General features: G+C 36.5%; 1 protein-coding gene across 1 annotated transcript in view; it reads left to right on the top strand.

Moving 5' to 3' along the window:
• CFAP47 (cilia and flagella associated protein 47) overlaps window positions 1–27383 on the top strand; it is a 364054-nt gene that overhangs the window by 230318 nt on the left and 106353 nt on the right. The window contains 1 exon segment of the mRNA XM_052795043.1: window positions 8265–8362. Within this exon segment, the coding sequence (XP_052651003.1) occupies window positions 8265–8362 (98 nt within the window).

Genomic DNA, 27383 nt, shown 5'->3' with positions numbered 1-27383 from the left:
TTTCAACCTCAATGTCAATTTCGTACTGTCCCTCTCTATGTCCTAGGTTTGATACAAAATGTGAGACACTCTAAATTTATGAAAGTTGCTCTAGGCAAATTATAACATCATATCCTTTAAGACAAGATTAATGTCTGAGGAATATTAAAATATTTTTTCAAGCAATGTTGTAAGGGATACATTAAATGAATATTCATTGAAATGTTAGGGTTACTCAGATATGCTCCTGTGCATACAGTGGCAGCTGAAAGCAAAGTTTATCTTGCTGTGTAATGCAAAACCATATTTAAAAGTTATACATATTGATCACATTTATTGAAAAAGTATAACCCTTAGGTGAGAAAACTCATGAGCTCAAGCCTAAAGGTGACAACCCTAAATTAATAACTTCCTTGGAAGAAGACAGTGTAGAAGCATTGCCTTTCCAAGGATAAGCTATTCCTCACATAATAAAATGAATATTAGTGTCTGCCTTTTGCATCATTTAGAGCTTTTAACATAATAGGATTGCAACATTTTCTTAATGTGTTAGTGTGTTACAGCTTTCCCCCCAAATTAAGTGCATATTTTCTACACTTGGAAACTAAATTTGGAGAGCGATATCTAGAGCTAGTTAAAATAGGATTTATTTTATAAATAGTTTTCAGTGGAGTGGTGGGTCTACTTATACAGAAAAATTGCAATTTTTACCTGGGACATATGAACCAATTAGATTTATCTAGAGACACTGTTAAAAGAAATATCCAAAACCTCGTTGCAAAGGGTTTTATATGTGTTTGGACACATGTTTGTAACTAGTTTTGTATCTGGAATAAACTTTGAGCTTTATGGTGAGTCTGAAGTAATCCATTAAAATTCTGTAAAAAAAAAATATTACAGAAAAAAAATCTGTGAATTTAACATGGTAGAGAAACTTAAATTGTCAGGAAAAGTTTGCAGAAGAAATTTTACGTCTTTTTAGTGTAATGCTTAGATTGCAAAGGCCAGTCAAATTTGAAAAATAAGGAACATAAATCATCACATGTGCTTAATAGCTAGTCTGTTCCAAATAATTTATATAAAAATTATTTATCCTAAATCAAAAAGGAAAAACTAAATAAATATGACATATACTTATAAACTGACCATTTTTCATGAACAACAGCTCTTGTCCATCAGAGATGACTCTACAGGGGGTTGGTTACTCATGGATGTTGTGTTTGCGTGTGAGCAGAATGAAGTCTAAATTTTGATTTATCCTGTGCTAGCAGTGGTGAGCTCTTTACATACTGAGAACTATTACACATTTACATATCATAGGGAACTAAACAAAATGTCATTTTTAATTTATATTTTACATTCTTTAAAGCGCAGTCATATACTATAACAACATTAAGGGTACCCACTCAAAGAGCATTTAGATAACTACCAGCCTGGAAAGTTTTTTGCAGAATGAAGAAATCAAGCTATGTTATTCCTTTGCCTGCTAAAAAACATACCCTTAAAGACACATTTAAAAGTGTTGTTGATGTTTTATTTAAAGCTGGAATTGAATCTAATTTATTTCTTTTTATTGTTTTATTAGCTCTGCAATTAGTAGGTAAAAAAGCTGTCAAAAGAATGCACATTGAATTTGAAAGTATCACTTTAATTCAGCTTTTTGTTTATATAATCATAATTTTGATGCCAATATGAGAAGTCTGTAAAATTAGGATAGAGTATTTCAAATAATTTTATTTAGCAGTGCAATTCCAATTGTCCCATTGTGTCCATACCCACCCCCCCCCCCCAAACACGCTAGAAGTCTACAGTTTTCAGGAGACCAAGCCAAATCTTCCTTCATTATCAGTGGTGTGTAATTCAGCTGAATGATAGGCAGCTGTTTCCCAATCAGGAGAGAAGAATCTTTTCTATTTTTAAGCCAATATATAACCACTGATGCTTGACAACACATTTAACGGCTGGTGTAGCAGACACAGGATGAAAAGTAATTTTAAGGAAAGGACAAGGAAAGGGGACAGAGAGAACAGAAATTTCAGTTTATGGCTGATATGGTAGTAATGTATTATCATCCAAGTGAGCAGAGAAAATCAGCTTGTGAGTATAAGGAGGGGGATTTTGCAACTGATAACTCTTCAGAACATGATACGAAGTATAAGATTAAAAGTCTATGGCTTACAACACTGATTTGTTAAGCAGAATTTTATACCATTTTAAAAATTGCACGATAAAATAAAGAGATCACACACAGGAGGAACAGCTTATTTGCATCACTAAAGAGAAGGACAAGACACCAGACACTGGATTACAAAAGGATGTTCAGCTCTCTGGAAGAAAAACTGATGATTTTATGTCGTATAAGCTGGAATGAGACTTGGAGGATACCTGTGAAAATTTTACCCTGAAAAGTTCATTGAAGGCTCAAGTTTAATTTTCATGTAAATTGTAATTTAGTGGTTCTGTGTTTTAAATACAGAACTTTATATTCACAAATGTAATTACTGTAGATAAATATTAGTTGAAGAAATGGACTTGTTATTAAGGAATGGTTACAGAAATATGTCTGGTTTTTGTTTTTGTCATCCCCCACCTCAAATTCAGTGTAACTGCATGTAATAGAAAGCACACAGCTTTCTGTACTTCCAATGCTTCCATATAAAAAAAAATAAAAATTACAAAATAATCAGGGAAGGTTCTAAAAAACTACGAATAAGTAAGCTTTTATAGTGATGTTGATTGAATTTGCAGTAGCTAACATCGGGAAGATGCTGGTTTGCCCTAACCATTAATGACAGATGCTTGACCCTAACTAGCAAGGGTGAAAGCCTATTGACCAAGGGAGAGACTAAAAGAGAAGATAGTGGAGATTAAATATTTAAGTAGATGCATTCTTATGTTCAGAAGATTTGTGCTTACTCCTTTTTAGTGGTGATTTCTGTATGAAGTACTGACTAAAATTTTTTTTTGTTTCTTTAATGAGATCTGACAAGATCATGACCTGATGGTTGCATAAAGCAGGCTAAGGATTTTTATTTGTCATTGAAGCCGCAGAGTGAGATGATAAGAGATACAGGCCTAGAGTCAAACCAAGTTTATCTCATAACACATCAAAGTACAGTGCTCAGGCCCTAAGAAGAGACTTCAAATGCATTAAAAATGTCTGTGCAAGTTCAGAAAAGTGGGTGTATAGGTAAATGTGAGTTTATACTTGTGTTTGCAGTAGTATTCTCTGTTTTGAGTTGTTCATAGAGTTCTAAGAACATCACGTTCTGGATTGAGATGTTTGATGTGGAGAAAAAGACATCATCTCAAAACAATGTCATTAACTTGGAATATTTTTCTGTTAGAATAAACGTTTTCTGGGGTAGAGAGAAAAAGAAGAGTGTCTACTTTTTTCTGACTGTTTTTTAAACGTATGCAGAAAACAGACAGATACAATCTTGTTCTGTGAGGTTGGAATGAGCCATCTCCATTTCAGCATGAGTGTATTGAGATTATCTCTGTTGCCTGTGATGTTTCAGCCTTGTTTTCCCATCATCTACTATCTGCTAAAGTAAAACTTGTTACAAAAAACGTAACAAAAACCAGCAAAAGAAATCCCCCAACTCCTGACCTTCTGCTCTATACATTAACAAATGAAGTTCTAATACCAGACCTATTTTCAGCCATGCAGGTTCTTCTTCAGGTTTGAAACAGAAATGCTGAGATACAACTAAAGGAAAGGTCAAGAGCAGTTGTTGTGAATTTAATCTGGTTATGTTCATTTTTTCAGGGAGCTAAAGCTTTAGTAGATTCTTATAACTTTGGAAGTGACTTCTGAGTATTCCTGAGGGTAAGAACTAGGTTCTGTCTTGTGGATTGCCTTGTCAAGAGAAGAAATTCAGAGTAAAATTAGGCTATAATTACTTGAGAATGGGGATATGTGAAACAAATTGGCTTTGGTCTAGCCCAAATACGTTATATGGATAAAGACCTAAGGTGGGACTCATCTGTAAAGTCACTATTTGGTATCAGATTTACGGCTAAGTGGGGACAAAGCCCAAGGTTTTATGTTTTTAACCATGCAAGTGGCCAGCAAAGCAACTATTCAGCTATGTTTTCACTGAGTAAAAGTTGACAGAACATCAAAGTTTATACAACTTCAAGGCTTAATACTAAATAACACTTGCAGGAATGTTTGTTTGGTAAAGAGTTCAGCTGCAAAAATAAATGGAAAGATGCTCCTTCAGCAGAGAATTTCCAGGTTCTTTCCATGTGTTAAGAAAAGTGTTTCGATTAAAGTATTTGACAATCTTTAGGGAAATGCCTGTTGAAGGCATTATGCAAAGTATCTAAATATATGTAATATAATTTAAAAATGCATACAAGATATTCCCTCCCAAACATGATAGCTGTTTTCCAGAAAGGTAATCTGTGGGCTGTGCTGTTTATTTAGGGTCTCCAGAAAAAATACTTGATTTTCTAAAATTGAGGAAAATTTAAAGAGAAATGAATCTAAACATTCAAATGCATAAAAAGTACAAAAAGAAATTAAGACTTCCTTACAAAAAAAGGTTTGAGTAGCTCAAAATACTTGAAGTCAAAACTCAAAAGAAAACAACTTGACCTGAAAGCTATGCTTTTGAGACACATCAGGAATGAGAGTATTTTTGAGCAATTTGTGTGAACAGAATCAATGAATTTATATATAAAAGCAATAGAAAATGCAAGTAGACTATAACTTCTACATTACTGTAATTATGAAATACAGAAAAGTGATTCAGGGAAGTTAAGAGTATAGAGGAAAAATCTGTGATCAGAGACGACAAAGCAGGCTGTAAGTCTATATGGAAAAATACCTTGGTAGCAGTAGAGATGTATTAATTGCTGGAAGGCATAACATTGTAATGACAAGTAACAAAGCAGTTCCACAAAACTGGCGGTTGTGCATTAGGGAAAAAAGGAAAGTACTCCTAGCACACTGGAGATACATTTCCAGTTGATCAGTTTGTTAGAGACAGAGTATGATACTTAAAATATCTGTCCTAGGGAGAAAACGTGGCTAAGGACTTTTCATGCCAAAAGCAAGTCTTTTTACTTCATTCTTTATCTCTCTTCATGGTGAGAACTAGCCATTTCTTCCTGTTCTTTGGTTTCTGTATTTAATTCCTTCTTTTAACATTCTCTTTTCTGCAGCTTAGTTTCCTTAGAAGCCTTTGGAAAGGGATCTTAGAAATAGATTTTTGGAAAACCAGGGTACTATGTGAACCACATCTCCCTTATTCACACAGCTGCTGACTTTGTCAAAGAATTCAAAGAGTTTTGTGTGTTGTGGCTTCTCTCCCTTATTGTGATTCTTAATAATTTTCCTTGGAATATATAAACAAACTCACAGCTGTAATTTCTCAGCTTATCCCAGACACCTGTCTAAAAACTGGCAGCACATTCTCTGCCTTTTCATGTCTTGATAACTGAAGTTGACTTAAGCAAAGGGTCACGTGCCCGTTTGCACCACCACACTTTCATACACAAATTCCTTTTGAATTGTTGGGCAGAGGCTCTCTTGCCCAGGTGATTTGCTACTTTACCAGTCTGCTCCAAAACCTTCCCTGCTGAAACCTTAATTTGGGAGAATCCCTCTGACCATTCCCCTCAAAACAAGCTCTAGGGTGGGTGTAGGAAGCCCCGGAACTCCATTATAGCAAACACTACTGCAAAAAATTAATTTAGATTTTCTGCTGCAGCCTTATCTTACTTGGGCATTCCTTTTCCACCCTGATCTTCTATCAGCCTCTCTGAGTTTGGCAGGCTACCAGCTTCAGATGCGTTTGAAAAGATTTACCACTGCCTTTTAAAGTCTTTAGCAAGTTGTCACTCAAGGGCTTTTTTTGTATGGGTGTTCTTGGAGGTTTGGGGACAGGGAGGCAGCCTTGTTAATTTTGTGTTTAAGTAACAGTTTATGTTCTTTTCTATTTTCCTTAATTGTACAGAATGTTCATTCGTGAATGTGTTGCTTTACTTAAATCCCTTTGTCCTACTCTTTAATCACATATCCTGTATAAATGGAACTTAACTGTTGGCATTTTCTTTTGTTGTTTCCTACCTGATTTTCTAGACTTCTATTGTACCCTTTCCTACAGTTTGACTGCATTCTTGAAGGATGTGATGTCCCAAGCTATGGGCACCCTTTGATTTTCTTTTGGTCTTTAACTGAGAACATTTATTTCAGGCTCCAGGTGACTTGTTCTGTTTTGGTGTAAGGGGATCCTCCCTTCTTGCAGAAGTCATGTCTCTTCTGAATACTATTTTTTCACTTTTTTTAATTGATTAAACTCAGTGCCATGTGTGTGCCAGAATCCCTGAATGGACATTCAGAAGATGTTTTTACCTCAATGATGTTAATTCTTATAGATCTTAAGATACTGAGGCTACTCCAGAGACTGGAAGACTAATATTTTGCTGGTATTAAAAACCAGTAAATTATATGCATATCAAATTAGCCTGAACAAAAGAATGGGTAAGTTAATATAGGATGTATTGAGTGAAGATTTAAAGAAAGTAATATAATTAAAGCCAGTCAGACACAGTTTTATTGGAAAAAGGGTTTAGAAATAAAGTCATATATGCAGAATGAGGAACTACAACAAGGAAAGCAGTGGCTCTGAGAAGAGCTGGGGTCACAGCAGAAAAGAAAAACCGTAGGAACTCCCAAGACTAATGCTGTGGTAAAACAGAATTGCTAATGTAGCTCTCCCGTGTATAATTCAGGGAAGCATGAGTAGGAGGATTAAGGTTATTTTCATCTCATACAATAAACTGACAAACGGGAATACTGCAAGCAGTTCTCTTGTATGCATTTTTAAAAGGTGCTGAACAACTGTTTATACTTGCAAAAAAGTTAGCACATAAAATATTTGTATTGTGGAGATCAGGCCTTATAATGACAGACTCAGGCTCCATCTCTTTCGTCTATCTGAACAGGATTGAAAAGCTAATTTTATTAACATTCATGACTATGTTCTAAATACAGGAAAGTGCTAGATACCTAATGCTAGATCTCTTAAATCTATCACAGAAAGTCATTACAAGATCTTTTGGCCGGACGTTGTAGCAAATCTAATGGAAATCAGAAATTAGACTCATATTTAAATGTCTTCCAATGCCACCAGAACAAACTGCTAGTGGATATCTTCAAATCAAGACTCAAAGTCTATCTGGAAGATACGTTCTAGCAAACACAGGTTGCTTGACTGAACTTGCACAACAACAATTCTATGTAACAGTTCAAAGATCTGCTTGCCTATGCTTCCCTGTTTCTGGCCTTAATTGTAACATTCATGCAAATTCCAATTATTTAAGGGTTTCATAATCGTCAGCAGAATTTAAAATCTATCGTTATAATTTCATGAGCATACACATGTGTGTGATAAATAGACTTCTGTGGCTTCATAAATGATCTCCAAAATTCAAAGGGAGTCTCTGATGCATTTCAGCTTTTGTACACATCATTAGAATTGCCCATCTCTCCTTTTTGGACTAGATAATACAAAATACTGAAGGGAATCAAATATTTTGGATTTCTCACTGGTTTATCATGTAATTAAATGTGGGTTTACAAGAGTTTATTGCATGTTTTTTCTGGCCAGACTTTTATTAGTCATTGATAACAGCGCTTGGGATAAGGTAGATAATGAATCTGATCTAATAGGATAATACTGATGCATGAATGTTTTGATGCATGTATTTACCATCTTTGAGCATTATCAGTCTCTCTAATGCCAACTTGTTTGTTATCACAATAACACAGGACATCCTGTCTCAAAACCTGATGGACAATGCATTGCAGTATAAATCAATGTATCTTCAGACATGTATTTGAGGATGGATTCTATGTTACTGAAAATTCTGATCTGTTTAATGAATAACTTGTAGTTTTGAATCTAAGGTGGATTAATAAAAAATAATTCAGAATATTTTTTAGCATTAAAGTTGAAGAAATAGTTACAAAACAATGATATCTAAAATTCTGAAACAATGTGATAGTCTAGGAAACTAATTTCCCAAAGTGCTATTTCCATTCAATTTGTGTATATATTGCTTTTGTTACTATTTTGAATCCAGACAAGAAGCAATTAGATAATGGGGTTGGTTGACAGCAATTAAATCAGTTCATAATTTGCTTTGTCTCAATATGAACAATGGCTGGCATTTCTGCTAAAAGTCCAAATTTCTCATTGGTCTGAATGCTGTTAGGACTGATCACCTCATAAGATGATTTGTAAGGCATTTTGTTCTTTTTAACACAGGAGGAAGTTCTTCAAATTGCGAAGTGTGGTTCTCCTTAAAGATTAACAGCATACCTGCAGCACCGGAAAGAAAGATAGATGTGAAATGCAGAGCTCTGGTAAGATTACTCTAAATGTTTAATTTTACTCTACTTCATTAGAAGAAAAACGTAATTTTTATTGTTGGTCCGGCTGCTATCACAGAGGATTCATCAATTATATTAAGTGACCACACACAATCACTTTTTGAATAATAAAACTCAGTACTTACTAAGACCTCATTTAAGCTCAGTGGTATGAACTAAAATGAATGCTTGAAAAAAAGTGTCGTCTTTATCCTATTTGAATTATTACATTTTTTATTCTGCTGACATCTGCTTCTAATTTTGGGTCTTAGATAAGGTTGAAGTCTATAAAAACTTCAAGCAGTTTCTGTATAGTCCACAACAGAATAAGTATTGTTTGGTACCCTCCTTCCTTATGCATGCTAAATTATTATTGTCATTTAGATTTCTTTAATCATTAGAATGTATTTAATCATATTTGTATTACTAGATAAATACATACTTTCACTCTCAAAAATTAATGTTAGTCATTATAGAAGAATGATTATTAAATAAGTTGTATGTTTTAAATCACTTAAGTATGTAGAGATAAAATAACTGTTTAGTATGTTTGCTTAATTGATATTGTTTTTATTCTCCAAAGATTTGTAATTGTATTTATCTTTGAATTATACTTTGTAAGGTTTTCAAAGCTAATATTTTTCTTATCTTCTGTAAATGGATATTTCTTTTATCATCTAGACGTCCTGCTTTCTGCATGAATTGTAAGCAGCTAAGAAATACTGACTTTAATAATGGATGCTGGTAACAGGTTCTATGAATAGAAATGACTGGTACGGTATTTTGCTGCAGGAACATTTCTGCAAACAAAAATACGTGATACAAGTACTAGGGGACTACCTCTTCCAGTAACAGATGCTGGGAAGGGAGACAAGTCTCCTCAGTTGATTTTACATGTCAGCACGTGTTTATGTGGGGGAAAAAATCCAAACCAGTAAGCATTTCTCAAAATATTGAAAATATCACTGTTCATATCATCACTTCTGGTTTGTTCTTCTTTTCTTGAAGTGTAGTATCCTGATTGTGAACTTATGTAGGGCTGAGAAACAAATTAATGATGTTTTCAAAATCTTGGTGTTGGGTGAACATGGTGTTAGGGAGGTGTCTGATGCTAGTAAGAAACACAAAAGCTAGACTCAAAGAGTTTATGATTTAAGACCTTGAAAAGAATAGTGCAGGTTTTCTGATCTGAAAATACTGTTAAAATGGTAAAAGGAAGACCTAGATTTAAAGTATATTGACTCCTATTGTATAATAAATTCTCAAGGTGCATTTTAACTCTGCCTATAATTTTTGATCTAATTCAGTATGAAAACTGGCAAAAACCACTTACAGTGAAATCCAACATACTTTTACAATGTATGGGGTACTGAAATTCTTGACCTGAATGGGGATAATTCCCTTCTAGGAAGATGAAGAAGGTAAAGAAGTAGCTGTACCTCTTCTTCAGATCTCTGTGGAAGATCTCATAAAAAACATTTTTATTGATGGATTTTGAAGATGACACAAAGATTTTTAACTAACAAATAATACATGTGGTTACTATTGCGGAATTGCTATTACTGAGTTGACTGGTTACACGCCAGGCAGTTCATTATGGAGTGGGAGAGCTTTCTGTCTCTAATGTAAGTGACTGGGATTATCCTAGCTAATGTCTCACTATAGACTGTCAGTGTGACACTGGTAAAAAGAACTACTACAGTCCTTAACTGCTAAAGAATGGTCAAATACAAGCAGAGAGCAAATAATGCTGGTGGTACTGCTGTTAGAACGTTGTTCACAGATCTGGTTCTTGGAGGTTAAGAGTTGTATTGAAATACTGAAAGAAAATCAAAGAAATCCACTAAAAGCATGGGGAACTGGAAAAGCAGGCGTTGTCATATGAATGCTAAGTATCTCTATCAACTTAGTTTGCCAAAGGAAAAATGGAGAAGGAATGTGATCATTCACTAAAGAATATTGAAAAGATAGTGATGGTCTCTCAGTTTTGCTGACCAACATGCACCAAGAGCTAGTGGCCAAAAATTGAAACCTGAGAAATATTTAATCTTGTGTGGAATAATCTAGTACTGAGAACAATAAAACATTGGAAGAGCTTACCGGTGGAAACAGTAGACAGAGTCTTGTAAAGCTGAAGACTTGAAATTGCTTCAAAAGCTGATAAATTTTTAAACAGCATAGACACCTGGTACATCTGCTACATCAGTGAGTCAGATTTAATGAATGCATTGATCTCTTTTTGACCCCGGAGTCTGTCTTCTTCCTTCCTGGCCCTTGGAAAGAAAAGAATTAACAACATTTAATTTAAAATACGAAGAACACTGCTTTTGGACAGTAGTTATAGCTGTATCTCATAGTCTAATGCAATACAAATTTATCCTCAGCATGTCAAAAGTACTTTTCCTGTCTTACACAACTGATGAGATTTCTGAGACATCAGAAATTAGCTACAGCACAGGTAAAGTTGGCAAGACAAAGTTTTAAAAAGAGCAGGGTGTATATTAACGTCTGTCTTTTCTTAATGGATAGATATGTGGCCCCAGTGACTACCAGCCTCCAGACAGCGAGGGAGTCCCCAGGGAGGTGAGGGCTGGTGGGCATCCCAGGAACAGTGGACAGTATGGGATCATCCTGACATGTCACCTGGGTGCCATGAGTGCTGTAGACATTAACAAGACTTCGATGCATATATTTGCTTGCAGATTCCAGTTTTGTGTTTGAGGTTTGGAAATGCTTTAGGCTAACTCAGCCTCTTGTACTTCATAAATGAGTGTCAGTTTGAAATGCGATGCCTGTGACAGGATGATAGGTCATACCGTATGAAAAGGGTGGCAAGACATGTGTGTCAGAGTTCAAACTGAGTTTGTAACTCTGTAGATTTTCTGACCCTTACGGATGGCCTGAGGCAGTGGCCATCAACTGATATTGCAAAAGGAACCCTCTGTTGAAAAGTGAAGAACATTTTGAAGAAACAAGTAGGTCTACCTGGCAGCAGCATGCAATTGACTGTAGCTCAGGTCTAGGAGACCGGACAGAGTTGGTCTCTTTTGCTTTCAGTGCACAAACTCAGCTAAAAGGAAATACCACAGTTCTGTCTATACTGCTGCCCCAGAATTTACACAACTTTACCAAGGCATTGTGTCACCGTCCCCTTTTAATTTGCTCAGGATTCTCTGCGCTAAGTAGTATTGTATGTGTTTTCATCTGTCTTTATTATAATACATAATTCTGACTAGATTCACGATCTTGAATTGGAACAACACAGGATTTTCCAGTTACATTTATCTTTGGTTTGAATTGTTAATTCTCTGTCTTACCATCCTTAACATGCAAAATTTCAGTCTGAAAAGGTATCTGCAGGTATGAAAAGGTATCTGAAATGCTTAGAGATAATTTGGTTTAACTCACATTTTTAATAAAATACAATAAATTTGCGTTTTTACACTGATGAGACCAATCTCACTACACATCACTTTTGGGTGTGTTCTTTCTCTCAACCTAAAATTCAAAGTGGAGGTTCAATAGTTAAATGGTTCAAACCCAGTTTTATGCTATTCAAGTTTTGGTAAAAGTCTTTTGGCTTTTCATGGCTGAAGGCATTTAAACTTGTATTTTGCTAATAAACCAGATTATGATTAGGCTATTTAATGGAAATGAAAATATTGAATAAGTGTGTCATATTGAAAAAGTCATTATTTTTAAGCTCTAATCTAATTTCAATTAGTTTAATCACTGTATATCAGTAGAAGAAATGTCCTTGTTTGAATAGAATGCTTGAAAGGGGTTCTCTGGATGGCTGAAAATGTCATTTTTCAGTAGGCAGAAATTTGCTACCTCTTCAAGGGAAACCTACTTTTCTTTTCCTCCCTCCAATAACAGCTAAAAAAATAGGGAAAATATGGAGAATTACACCCTTTTTTGCCTTTCTTAATGTTATATATGTATTATATATATACACACACACAACTGTATATATTAATTTATATTAAAATATACGAAGGCAATAATCTGTGCTAAGGATACATTTTCTGGATCAAGTAGAATGTCTACTAAATGCATTTAGAAATAGAGTAGTAGAATGATAATTCCAATAAATAAAAGATGATGATTCCTTATAATTAATCTTTTCATCTGTTATCCATGCTTGCTGGCAGCAGAATCACTGTAAATTACGATCAGAAGATAACTTTTAGACTGGTTCATCCAGCTGTAAATAGTAAGTTTGGCTTCCATCTTGTCCCAGATGTAGCTCCATTAAAATGAGATATTTAGTCTAACTGGAAGTTTAGATTCAAAGCCTATTGTAGTCCTTACTTTTCAGCAGATAGTATGGGTTTCTGGGAAATAGATGAATAAACATTTCAGTAAAGACCTGAGAATTTGACCCATAAATTGAAGGAAGTGGCTTTTTCATTTTAAAAGATAATTTTTTTTCCTTTTTTTTTTAACACAGAAACCCAATAATTCCTCTAATTTGAAACACATTTATCTCTAAATTGGGTTAATTTTTAGGGTTAATTTTTTTGTTGTCCATGTGGCCACTAGAATGCCCTCCACAGACATAATAATGGTATGGACACTGGACTTGTCTCCAGAGGTGTTCACAAGTATCAAGGTAAAAAGCAAGAGTATGTACATATATAGTATGGTACTTTCACAACTTTTAAGGGTTTTTACAGGAGTCAGTGGACAGTTAACCCTATCCAGTCTCTTCATGCTACTCATGATTTTGTAGACTTCTATATATCCGTTCTGAATTATCTCTCTCCAAGATGAAGAGTATGATAAGGTAGTCATCTTCATTTATGTTTTCCACTTGGACCTTCATATTTTACTATTTTAGTATTTCTCCAAAAGTATTTCTTTCAAAAAAAAAAAAAAATCAAACATATTAAAAGGAAGATAATTTGGATTTTTAGCAGTGCTTGTCTTCTAACAGCTTCACTTGATGCACTTTGAAGTGTGGCTATCAAAACCAAGCTTTCAAAACTTGGCTCTACCAGTTAGCCTTTTCGGTTTCTTATCAGTTGATATAAATCAAAGCATTGATGAGATAATTGAGCAGTATCTTAAGATTAGAAATTTCACTACTTTAAAAAATCCAATGCAACATAAAAAACCTAGATTTCCATCGATATTTAAATTCATTAGGTGAAAAATAACAAGAGTTGCTAAATCCCATTGACCTTTTAAAGTGATTCATAGCACAGCAGCTCCTTATATCAAAAGTCAATCTATGACAAACTTACTTGATGCCCATACTTGACCATACCAACCATTCAAATGAAACCTTAGAAGTGGTGTTAGGAAGACCTTATTATTTGTCCCACTCTCAAGAATCAAGCAAGCTGTCTCACTCATAACCTGCAATTGCTCTTAGGAAGTATTGCAGTGAATATTGATTGTGAAGCTCTGATTGTAAAACACTTAAATAAAAGAGGAGATTTTTCTTTATTTTCTTTCTGTAGAAGAAGAATTTAATTTTTCAAGTAAGAGTATAGCTTTTACTTTGAAGAAAGGAGCGTAACTCTGATGTGTAGTTCCCTGAATTCCTCATCTTTTCCTGCCCAGTGTGTGCATGGCAAACATTCATAGAGTTAAAAATAGTGTTGATCTGTTCAATATGCAGGAAACCACAAGAAGTAATAGAAATATTTCCCAACATGGGAATGAAGATTCTAATGGCCAAAACCTAAGTGTGGCTCCTAGGCTGGTAGGGTGAAATACAGTGTGAGAAGGATTTAGTTTTTATAGGTAGATCCCCCTCTTATTTCTAAATTTATTCCAACTATTAAAAGGAGGACAGTGAGACTAAGGAGTGAGAGAGATCCTGAACTCATAGGAGGATCTGGCTTAGCTAAGTTTCATTTTGTGGAACAACGGTACTTTAATTTTCCTATATGTAGTCTCCATCTTTTGTGTGTTCAGATCACCCTGACTATGTCTTCTAAATAATTAGGGGTTTATCTCTGAATTCTTAAAACACTAATTAATTATTATAAACATGTATGCAACTGTAGAAAAGACCGATACATTGGCTTATTTGCATGAGACATAGATCTTTATACGTTGTACATAATAGTGGTAATAGTTTCACATACAGAACTGTGAAGAGGCTAGGGGTTAGACCCTGAATCTTCAAGAAGCTAGAATTTTTCAATGGACTAGTATGTAGTTTAAATACAGCTTGCATTTTCTTTGAGTGATTCAGTTTTTATATATGTATGATACACTTGAGAATGTCCACAGAATAGCTCAAAAATCTTAAGAAGATCAACTAGTCCTCTAATCAAGAATGTGTCTATATCATTATATTCTGATTAAATAGATGGATTAATCGAGATTCCTGATATATTACATCTACTAAGGGGTCTTTAAGAAATACATGATAACCAATTAAGCATATTTTGCAGCCTTCTATTAAATCAAAATACCTTATCTTCCTGCTTTTATATTGAGTACTTGTGACAAATCTCATTGTACTGTCAACCGTGTACAGTTTGTGTCTTCTGACAATAGTGGTAATTTTTTATTTTGCCTGAATACCTAATGTTTTGACTACAACTGTATATTACTTCTCTAAGAGAAACAAGACAATATACTTATTCAGTGAACACATCAACCAGATTATAAGGAGTTGCAATGATTCATGTAGTAAACCAATAGCTTGCTGATCTGGTTATTTTTTCTAATCCAGGCGCAGAACACTCTGAAATCCACTCATCACCATTCCAGAAATGAGAAGAACCTTACTGAAATGGAGGGGGATTAGCCAGATGTGGGTTTATTTTCTAAGCCCTATGTATATTAATAGAGATTAGATCAATTGGTGAAGCCTGGAAAGGTTGTAAGGATGCATTCCAGCTGTGAAGGATTCCTGCCTGCCTTGATTGTTGGTAAACAGGGGAACCCTTATGAGTGCTTAGATGATAAGCCTATTTTTCAGAGGAGGGATATTATCAAGTATTGTTAATACTGAAATAACCCAGTCAATCTTATCGCTGCTTGTAACGAACACCTCCAACCTTTCCTTACAACTTCATCGGTCACTACACAGCTTCAAACTCTGTTTTTTGCCAGCTGTCATAATGAAAGCAATCAATCTAAATTCTAAGTACATGTGCCTTTTGTTGGTGTCCTTTGCTTTTCAGTCCAGCCTGAGAAGCAATGCCAGCAGTTGGCACTGCTGGCCTGTAGAAAACATTTCCCCACAGTCATTAAAAGCCATCAGTTGTGCTACTTGTATAAACATTTCCATAGCACTGTGCTGGAAATAATTCCAGTAAGAAAATTTCGGATTTGTGAGGCCTCATTACCTATTCTATTGTTTTGAAAAATCCTTCGAAGTTCTGTTTTGTTCTGCATGGTGTTAGGGAGATTGATGTTGGAGACTTGTCAGCTTTGGCCTCCCCCTCCACCAATGCAAATTTCACGTTGCATTTCATCCTGACAAAGATCATCAACTCTATTAAGAGATCAGCTAAAAGGTAGTTCAGGGAAAAAGGGAGTAAGTATGCTCTGTGATCATTGCCTGCCCAGGAATTTCTTCCTTTTTCTTTTGTGAAAGCATTAATGTATTTTTATTTCATTTTTTCTTGTCCAGACCAGCCTGTGGCAGTCTAATGAATCTCAAAGGAAAGGAAAGAAATCTGCAACAGTAGAGATGGTACAGGTTGCAGAAGTGTACTTTCAAATGTATATTTTACTTTAAAAACAATTCTAAAGTATATTTCAATAGTTCTGTGGGTTTTACTCTGCTAGTGACTTCTAGATAGCAGAGGCTAAATCAGACTCCTGTTCATCAGTAGCTGACAGCCTTTCAAATTCATTATGAATTCTAAAAATCAGGCTGTGTCTTTTTTCTCATGTATGGTTACAAGAAAGATTCATGATTTAGCATGTGGAACTATCATTTCTGTTTTTCACAAGAAATGCTGTTCAGTTGTCAATAGCTGAGTTCTGCAACTCTTAAGAGGAAGCGAGAAGCAGCAGGCTGTTATCAGCTAGATCTGGAAGTGCAAGTCAGAAAGCAGATAAGGAACAGTTCAATTTGGAACTGGATTGACCTTATCCCAATGTAGCCTACTGTATAAAGAGAGGAGGAGCCATCCTTTGGACGTTCTTTTCCCTTCCCAAAATCCTACTCTCTTCTTTAGATGGTAGACTGAGAAGGAAGGATGGATAGCAGCATGGGATTTGTATTAGTCCTTCTGCTGGGTCTACTCCTCAAACTTTTCTCACCCAGCTGCAGAAATGATTTTGCCTTCTAATGGATTTATAAGCTGTAGATCAGAAGTAGCACCTTTGCCAACTCAGTGATGTTTTTCTTCTCATAGGATATATTGGTTCAAGGAATGGTTCCCCTCAAAAATCATGGCAGATCTTTAGCACTTGGGAATCATGCTTTGGGGACTGTAGAGGTAGAAGCTCTCTGTGGGAGATGTCAGTCTGTTTTAAATCCATAACTGTTTTACAGAGAGGCACAACGATAAGGGATTGCACAAAAATGTCTTAATTTTCTCTAGATCGTGCCTCTTCCCTGGCACCTCTACTGTTTTTGTTTAATTACTTGAAGGAAACCCAGAAGGAAAGATGCATTTGTATTAGCCTTTCAGTTCACAACAACAGTGTGTTTTTCGGGTGTCTCTCCTGATCATCCCCACTTACTGCACTTTCATTTATATCACACAGCAGTCCTGGAATGCATGAAATGCATCTTTTTTGGATGTAACTTGACTGGAGGATATTTTCCAGGTGCTCATCTAATGTTCTTCAACCATTAATGCGTTTTTAAGTTCACGGGAGCGAAATAGAACTACTCATAAACAAAACATTCACGGGCACTCGTACTGTGTGGATGCTGAGTCCTCACCGCCAACTGTTCTGCTCCACATGTCTACTCCTTTTGTGTCTCACTACATGCTAATATAGATAGATCATAGCACCCAAATCTTTCTAACTCTTCCTGTGGAAAAAGACTGCATCATGTTTATTCTAACAGGAGTTTGCATTTTGTGGGAACTGCATTATGTCAATAGACAAGTATACTGTAGAAAGCTTGTTACAAATACAACCAGTGTTAAAGTAGATCCAACTTAGAATTTAAATTATGTGTCAGTGTCTCCTTTATTTAATTAAAAGTATAAAGCATATAACTAAGAATATTTTGTAATTATGTAACTTGGCAGTTGAAGACAGTGACACACTGTTTTCATAGCTGTGGTGCTTTAATTTTTCATAAATCCTAAGCTAAACTGTAATCTGAATTTTGTTATACATGGCTGGTATTTGGATCATGTTCTCAGAAATTGTGTAACCTGAAGTTACAAATCATGCCCTAAGACCAATTTTTAGAATATACTTTCGTAACCATTGGTAGCATAAAAAGTAACATTCTGTAAAAGAACCACGGCTACATGGTTTGTGGAAGAAAAACAAATTTGGGAAGGTGGTAATTATTAGTCACTCTAAAAGCAGTTTGGCAAATAATTCAGACCAGAATGTATTTGTATAGCCCATTAAAAAAAAAAAAAAGAGTTATCAACAGGAGGGTAAATTATTAGAAATACTAGAATGTGAGTGAAAATCTTTGATAAATATATAGCAGCTGCTAATCCCCTCCTCTCTTCCCTACAGATGCATGAATCAGTTCTGTGATACAACAGCAGGGAGCTAATGTAGATCACAAAATGACAGCTGAGCTGTCATAAACTGCCATTGAACAAAAATGTAAGGTTAGATCTAAACCATGTAATTAGAAGGGTGTTTCATCTATGCTAGATGAGTGGTCATATATATGAAAAATAACTGTGAAGTGAAGAGAGTAGCCTTGTATAATTAAACTACTATGTCACTTAGTCCATAACTGCTGTGCCTAGCCCTGTGGCTTATGAATCAAAACAAGAGGTTTTTTGCTCAACCATTAAACACAGCAAGTCCAGAGAAAAAGTTCTTTTTAAAAAATTTGCTCACAGCTGGTATCTGGAGCACAGAGTGTATAGCTTAGTGAATTAGGTATTAAAGTAACGTCACTGAAAGGAAAACTTAATGTTTGAACTCTGTTCCCTGGATATAGCTCTGTAATGATTGTCTTTCTAATCAGTAGAACTTGTGCTAGCCTTTTAGCTCAAGGCAAAACATGGTTGTATATACACTCTGTAGGGCTGGGGTTTTTTTGTTTTGTTTTGTTTTGGGTTTTTTAATAACAATGAGAGGAGCCTGAAAAAGAACAGTGAGAATTTCTCCAAAAAACGTAGTTATGTATAAATTTTCAGACTATGTTTGGAGGCTCTTAAAAGTGATGATCTGTGAATTTTTCTGCAGAAGTATAACCTTTAAACCTGTCCTGCCATTTTTCTGAGTTGCCAAGAAAATTGGTGGTACTGCCACTGGTTTTCCCCTCAGTGATTAATGTGAATTAGTGAGTAGTGAGAACTCATTGCTTTCCTTGTGTAATACGAAGAAAAAGGAAGAAGGGATCTTTATTAAATATTCATTCCATTCCCATGAAGTTTGTCCATCTATATAACAGGAAGCTGTATCTTTTACTTAAGACTAATTTGGCAGGGGTACTACTGCTTTCACAAAATGTAGCAATATCCCTGCTTCTCCAAAATAGTATTTCTGTGTTCCTGTGATCAGAATACTATTTAAAAATGCTGGAGTGAAATTCAAATACTGTTTTATAGTTGTGCATCTCTAGAACATGGGTTGAAGCAGCTAGCTGTTCATTTCTGCTGGTTTTCTATGGATAGTATGAACAGCTTCTGAAGCAGCAAATGATAATTAAATGGCATCATTACAATGAGCAACAAGTGTTTCCACACAAGCATTTTCAAACAACATCTGAATCAGGAACTTCAAGTAAGTATATAAAACTAGTTGATTACGGATTTGATTTGCAAACAGATGCTATGCTGAAGTTTGTAAAAGGCCGTTAACTCAGGAATTACTTGCTTTAAGTTACACAATTTTCATTGACATTTTTACTTTAGGCTAAAACCCTACCTCTTTTAGATGGTTTGGCCTATTGAAAAAGGAATCCAGATCTTTCCTTTTCTATTTGAATCAGAGTAAGGAATGACTGTGTAATTGTGACTATATGGACATATCTCTGGCACGTGCTTAATCATCATCCCCACTAGAAAGGAGGGACCAGTGTCTGTTACTGTCTGAGGACTGTTCTTCAGCCTTTTAAAAATGAATTTTCTGCTTGATTTCAATTCCATGTATAAAGGTATATGAAAATCATTGCAACTGAAATCTTAGAAGACTAAAGAGAAGGTAAAGTCTCAGTGAGCATAGAGACTACATTGGTTTAATCTCCAGAACTATTCGTGTAAAAGTAGCCTAAAGGTCATACAGTTTGTTCCCTGCACCAGGTATTTCTATTGAACAAATTCCAGCTCAAGTTATTTGAGAGAAATGTGGAGTAAAAATTAGCACTACTCATTTCACATGGAAAGAGATAGTGAACGTGTAATCAGTAATTATTCATTTATATATTTCTCTGGGATTTAGAAAGGATACTTTACAAAGAATTTTAACAGTTCAAAGGAACAATCTGAGAAATCAGGATGCTTTCAAAAGCTAAATTACAATTTGTTTGTGAATATTCATTATTCATTAATTAAATAACACTTTCAGTTATTATGAGTTGTTTGTATATTTGCAGGTATTTTTAGTTCTAAATGCAGAGAAAACAACCATATTTTTTAATTTTGCCAGGTGATAATTATTAAGCATCTTCAGCCATTGGCAACATTGTAACAATTTACAATTTTAAAAAATTATTTTTTGGTAAGTGTATTTACTTTGGTGTTTACTGTGGATTTCCGAATGGGGAACAGTAGTACAGAGGCTGAATTTAGGCTGGTAAATTCAAGTTCATTATCTCAGATTTTTTAGAAAAATGGACCGTAACAGTTACTTTGCCTTGCAAATCATCTAACAGATTTATTCAGGTTGTATGTAGTGGTCAAGAAGTAAGCCGATTCTTAAGTTTTTATGTAAAATGTCTAAAAGGCTGGCAGTTGTTGCTTTGAGCACACTTACTCCTTAGCAATTGTCTATTTCATGGAGAAAATTCTAAGTGTATATTGCTGGTTCACTGAGTCAAGAGACTTTCTAATCCATCCATATATTTGAAAAATAGTATTGGCTGTCTTGAGAGGAAGTATCTAATATGTGAGCTCCAGGCAGGTTCTGTACAGCAGGAGGTAAGCCAGAGGAGAAGGTCTGTTTTGAACAGTGAATTATTAGTTTCTGCTTTAATAAAACCAAATGCCTGGAAGGGATTGAGTTTGGTTTCCACATAAGTGTGGAGACAATCGTTTTGTCTATTCTCTGCCAAATCTTTCTCTTTCTCTCTCTCTAAGTCCCTGAGAGCCTCATGAGTACTCAAAAGTTGGTAATGTATCTCTGAAACATATGCTGCCTGCCCCCGCTTCCACCAGAGTTGTTCTTGCTGGGTTGAAACTTGTGCCACTGTTGCCAATTGTAATGGCTCCCAGATCTGTGCCACTAATGCATTGCTTCTGCACTCTTCAGTAGTGATTTTAAAAGATCACTGTCACAGTCTTCACACTTAGCAAGATGTTTACATGCAGATCTAAGAATAGGCAGGGTGTTTCCATTACTGGTTCCAGCTCTTTCCAACCTTCAAACCTCCTCTTTTTTTTTGGCAGTCTCTAGAAAAATGAATGCAGCAGTCTGTTCTGGGTGATCCATCCACAGCAGATGGTGACTGTAGGATGAATGTAACAATTGAGAAACACTTCATTAATATTTACCCAAGATTTAAAATTGAAATCGCAGCAGGGTACCTTTTTCTCTATAAAAGATATAGGATGAAATAATGGCTCATGTCCAGATACATGGATATGCCAAAAAAAAGTATATTTTAGGTGATTGTAATAGCAGTCCTTTCCCTCACAAGATGATCTGCCAGGGACTCAAAACTGAGCACACAGGAATATGGGGACATCAGTATTTAAAGGGCTTTATATTCTTACTTATAATCCACAGTTCTCTAATAGACACTTTTTTTCCACATCTTTCCCATACCACCCCATACAGAGGGAGAGGCTGCTTTCTGGGTGACAGCAGAACTAGTCGGACTGCACAGAGAGACTCAGAGACGTGCAAGGGTGGCCCTTGGTTCTGACTGCTCTAATTTTAGCTCTTTCAGAGGTTCTCGTAACAGATATCGGTCAATAATAATATATATTTTGATGTTAATACTATTAAAAAACATTGATTGTGATATCGTGAACTTCCATTACTTTTTTAGAGTAAAGACTAAGGGAATGTGTGGGACAGATTGCTAATACAGATACCTCTAGTATGTCACATATGGAAGACAAAATTAATAATGCAGCATTTGTTGTTCTATGTGAGACAGTAACGTGTGAGGAAACTTCAAGGACTTAAAGTTAACTTTGCTTGGAGCAACAACTAACAATGAGGATGTTTTCTTTTTAAAGTTTATCTGATCTTTTAAGTCATAATAAGGCATAGAACTAGATAACTCTTACAGAGATTACTCCTTCAGATTTATATATATTTCTGTTTTTCAGAAAAGCTATGAACATTTAAGAAAGTCCCTTTGCATTATAATACTGATAGTCTCTGGCTCCTGAGACTGCAGAGATGTCCCAAAAATAAAAGTTGGATTTAAAAAACCAAGTGTCTAGGATTTGGGAGAGGAAGGTTTTTAGCTGAGGCATTTTACCTGTCAATATGAACTTATTTGTAATTTTCTACTTTTGGAAAATTCAGAAGAAAAAGCTATTCTCAGTACAAACCCTAACAATTTCAGTTTTGTTCTAGAATTATCTCTACCTCTGTATGTTTTGTGCCAGTGATAATTATGGTATCAGTCTTTCAAATTGCAAACAAACATGCTTCCTTTAAAATCTCTTTTTAGACCTACAGAATGAGAGAGTTACAATAGGTGCAAGATCTAAGGCAGTCAAATTAATTAGCGTTTTTCCTCTGCTGATTGAGTAACTTGATGGTAGGTGGTGTAGCTGAGATGTAAATTATTTCATTATTATGGTCATAACAATTCAATAAAATGAAATACTATCAAACTTGGTGTATTGGTTTTGTGTGGCAAGGTTTTGGTAGCGGGTGGGGTTACAGGGGTGGCTTCTGTAAGAAGCTGCTGGAAGCTTCCCCTGTGTTCGACAGAGCCCATACCAGCCGGCTCTAAGACAGACCCGCCGCCGGCCAAGGCCGAGCCAATCAGCGATAGTGGTAACGCCTCTGTGATAACATTTTTAAGAAGGAAAAAAAGTTGGGACGGCGGTATTCGGCAGCCGGAGAGAGGAGTGAGAACATGTAAGAGAAACAACCCTGCGGACACCAAGGTCAGTGAAGAAGGAGGGGGAGGAGATGCTCCAGGCGCTGGAGCAGAGATTCCCCTGCAGCCTGTGGTGAAGACCATGGTGAGGCAGGCTGTCCCCCTGCAGTCCATGGAGGTCCACGGTGGAGCAGATCTCCACCTGCAGCCCGTGGAGGACCCCACGCCGGAGCAGGTGGGTTCCCGAAGGAGGCTGTGACCCCGTGGGAACCCCGCGCTGGAGCAGGCTCCTGGCAGGACCTGCGGATCTGTGGAGAGAGGAGCCCACGGAGCAGGTTTTCTGGCAGGACTTGTGACCCCGTGGGGGGCTCACGCTGGAGCAGTCTGTGCCTGAAGGACTGCACACCGTGGAAAGGACCCATGCTGGAGCAGTTCGTGAAGAACTGCAGCCCGTGGGAAGGACCCACGTTGGAGAAGTTCGTGGAGGACTGTCTCCCGTGGGTGGGACCCCACGCTGGAGCAGGGGAAGAGTGTGATGAGTCCTCCCCCTGAGGAGGATGAAGCGGCAGAAAATAACGTGTGATGAACTGACCGTAAACCCCATCCCCGTCCCCCTGTGCCGCTGGGGGGGGGGTGGTAGAGAATCCGGGAGTGAAGTTGTGCCCGGGAAGAAGGGAGGGGTGGAGGGAAGGTGTTCTGAGATTTGGTTTTATTTCTCATTACCCTACTCCGGTTGATTTGTAATAAATCAAGTTAATTTTTCCCCAAACTGAGTCTGTTTTGCCCGTGACGGTAATTGGTGAGTGATCTCTCCTATCCTTATCTCGACCCACAAGCTCTTTGTTATATTTTCTCTCCCCTGTCCAGTTGAGAAGGAGGGGGAGTGATAGAACAGCTCTGGTGGGCACCTGGCATCCAGCCAGGGTTAACCCATCACACTTGGTTACTAGTTTTAAAAAGTAAAGAAGTGCTTTTAGTTAGCTCATACCAGCACGAGCTGGGAGTAGAGGCACATAGTAGAATATTTGCTTCCACATGTGTAGCAGGAGTCATTAAAGTTGATGGAAGCATTGTAATAATTAGTCGTTACTGCTATTCTACCATAGTACCGTTAGGTTCTGATAGGTGATTGTAAGTTTGTTTTTACCAAGTATTTCTGAAAGCCTTGAAGCATTGGAACACAGGCAGTGCTGGTCACTGCCTTTTCCTGATCAGTTCTGAGTGAGCTGATACCTCAGCATTTCACTGATGTAGTCTTTGTCGTGTTTGTAGTTTCATGCCAGAGGAAGCTTTCTAACCTCACCACATCAAATTTTCAATCCAGGGCAGTATGCCCATGGTGCAAATATCAGTTTCAATGCCTAATAGGGTAAATTAAATGCTTTTAGAATAAGTTCCTGGAAGTAATTCTGTTGTTTGAGTCGCTGACTTCATTATGAATATGCAGAAATCATCAGCACTCACCAAGCCTTCCAAAGTCTGTTCTAATCTATTGGAATTATGAATTTACGGCACTATTGTAACTTCATATAATGCTTGAAAACAAATCAGTGAGACCAGCACAAAATAACTGCAGCTAACTGTTTGTTGTAGCATTATATGGGTCAAAACAATTAGCTCAGGAACTAAACTTTGTAGTTCTGTATGCATTCAAAGTCCAGGGATAATAGTGCCCTTTTTTGGTAAATAGGAGAGTGACAAAGATTTGCTCAAACACTTAACCTGACAGACATTCACAAAGATCTCTGTGGGTAAGATTTAGTCTAGATCAGAGAGAAATTATTGAAAAAGACAGGTTTTACTAATCATCTACCTGATATATCAGAAGCTATTTCGAAACTGAAAGTATCCTAGATTTTACATCTCCTTGAATTCCCTGAAAGAATGGACTGGTTACAAATGATGATTGTCACTATTCTGAGGCTCATTTTGGGCAAGTATCTCTGAGTCATGACATGCTTGAAGAAGAATTGCATATTACCTTTCCATGAGACATAACTGACTCTCTGAGAATGCAGTAGTAACTGATAGCTCTCTTGACTTCATTATCTAAGAGCAGTACATTTCTAACTTAGAAATGTTGCACTTTCCAGTGCTTTTATTGAGTGATACTGACCTTAAGTATTTTGTTTTGGCATTGTGGATATGACAGTCTGTGAAGGAGATAGGGCATTCTGAAAAAAAGAGAAATGTCTCTTTTTGAGAGATACAGCCTGGATTTACTGAAGTGTCAGTCATCCAAAATAGCCCTGTTGAACAAGGACTGTAAATACTTCTATTGATTTGATTCAAACTATGGTTTCCATCCTTGGCACCTCATATATTACATGTATCTGCACAGCAAAGTGACCTATAAGAATGATGAATAGGAGCTGTATTGAAATCTGTCAGTTGCTGAGTCATGCTTTCCAAAAATGTTGTTGACAAAGTAGATGTAAATTATTTTTCCTGTAAAATCCTCTGAAGATTAATTCAATCCTTTGTTACATTAATGCAGTGGCAAATATCTCCTTCCAGATTGGCTGTGGTAATGAAAAAGATTAACCTATTCTTACATTTTTTTAGTATCTTACATTTTTTTAGAATCTCCAACCTGATTCAGCTTTGATAGGCCACGTTACTGTACATAGTGGCTTAGGCAACTGAGCTGATCATTGAAAGTGCCATCCTTCATTACAGAGGTTGGTGAAAAGTAGCTGTAATTGATAATTTCTTCATCTCACACTGCTGGATCTGAAAAGGAAATCTGCCTGTGGTCTCATGTGGATATTATTGAGTTTCGGTCTACATGGACTCAGAGCTGGCCTTGATTTCAAATGCAAAGGAATATTCATTAAGATGTCAGCATAGTTACTACTTCCTCAGTTATGGGAATTTGGGATATTAATTTGACTTTGAGTCAGTCTGTATCCCCTTGTCAGGCATGTTGTTTATAACTATCTTAACATAGCATTTCTCTTGTAATTCAACTTATCTTTGCTCCAACTTCTTCTATCTATCTATACCAAACCAGAAACATTATTCAGATGGACAAAACTGGGGTGCATGGAAGTCCGAATATGTGTATATTATTTAGTTCATTAGGTTTTCCTATATGCATTAAAAATTATTGTAATACCATTTTGGTGTGGGTTTCTCAATGTGTATGATTTCTTTTGGTGGAGCTAAGGACATCCTAGATAGCTTCAGTCTCAGAATATAATGTTTTTGCGGTCCCCTCCTTTCCTCCAATTTCAGAAAGGCGTTTTTAGCAATCATCTATTGCAAAACATCTATTGTTTTAGGGCATTATTACTGAGGCACTAATGTACATTTCAGCTAGAAGAAATTCAATTCAGTGTGATTTTTATATGTAAATTTATATGTAAATTTACACCTGAAACTCATTGTATTATTAGCCTCTGATATTATATGTCCCGTGCACATTTTTTTCTTCTAGTTAGTTTCTTGTACTGTAATAGTGACAAGAATGGATTCCTTACTAAGCGACTTTTAAAAGTATATAATTTGCTTAAGGTGTTTAGTCCTAGATTTCAATTAGTTCAATTTGCTGTTCTGATAAAGACTTAAGTGTTGGTGAACAGTTGGTGCCTTTTTGCAAGTTGATATTTTGTAAGGCAAAAATATACCAAGTAAAATGGGAAAATATGGTATCAAGATAATGCTGTGATTCTCTGTCATCATAACCCTACATGGAAAGGAGAGGGTATCTTGGCAATCAGTTTACATGACAGAGGGAGGGGGGGAAAGGGCTTGTATGGTGAGGGCGGTCGTTCACAAAGATCTGCTCCATTAACTTATGAGTGACTAAGAAGATGGAAGGACTCACCCCCTCAAGACACACTTCCATGTGTCTGAATGATCAATGCGAGTAAGGCCCAGCTGAGTGTGCACATGTGGGCCTGGGTTAGAAGTGTAACGTGGAGAGGAGAGGTGGTGAGGTGAGGTGCATGTTGGAGGCACGTTGCATCAAGCAGTTCAAGAGCCAGCTCTGATTTCTAAAAGTAACTTGACCAAACTGGGCTGAACTATGTTCAGCATGGCCCTGAAACTCTGTCATCAACTCTGCTGACCAGCTCACCTGAGCCTCTTTTGTTCCAAGAAAGAGAAATGAATTATCATGAGGATACAACAGGAGACTCTAGCTTAACTCCTGCTACTGACATACAGACACGCTGATGGTGATGCTGAAAGCTCTGATCATTTTGAGCCTACAGAATATAGAAGGCCAAGATCTATTTTTTCCAAAATATTGCCACCATTGCAAGTTCACTCTTTGAGTAAGCAACATTCCTGCTTGTCATCAGGTGTGGCACAGAGAAAGGAGGCACTTGCCACTTGCCAGTCTAGAAGAACAATGATTTGGACAAGGACCTACAAAGGGAAGAACTTCTGCTGTGTTATCTCACAAGGCCTATCAAAATAACTTTCTTACCACTTACCTGACTTGACAATTTGCTTCTATAGCAACAGCCTGGCAAACGTGGAAACAAGTACAAATGCTTTCTCCTCAAGGTCTATGGACTGGAAAAGCTGCAAACAAATGTAGAGTGAATGTCATCTCCTTAATGAAACTGGATTTTAATTGAAAACAATTGTTCCAAAGCATTAAGAAGTGTAGTTAGTCTCTTAGAAACTTTGGCCAGCTAGTGCTTTTATAGACACCTGATGATGGTTAGAATAGGAGTATTACAGAAGTTTGAACCCAGA

The sequence above is a fragment of the Harpia harpyja genome, chromosome 8 (genome assembly GCF_026419915.1).
Source record: "Harpia harpyja isolate bHarHar1 chromosome 8, bHarHar1 primary haplotype, whole genome shotgun sequence".
NCBI classification, from domain to species: Eukaryota; Metazoa; Chordata; class Aves; order Accipitriformes; family Accipitridae; genus Harpia; species Harpia harpyja.
Note: the sequence above shows the minus strand (reverse complement) of the source record. Positions and strands in the feature narration are given on the sequence as shown.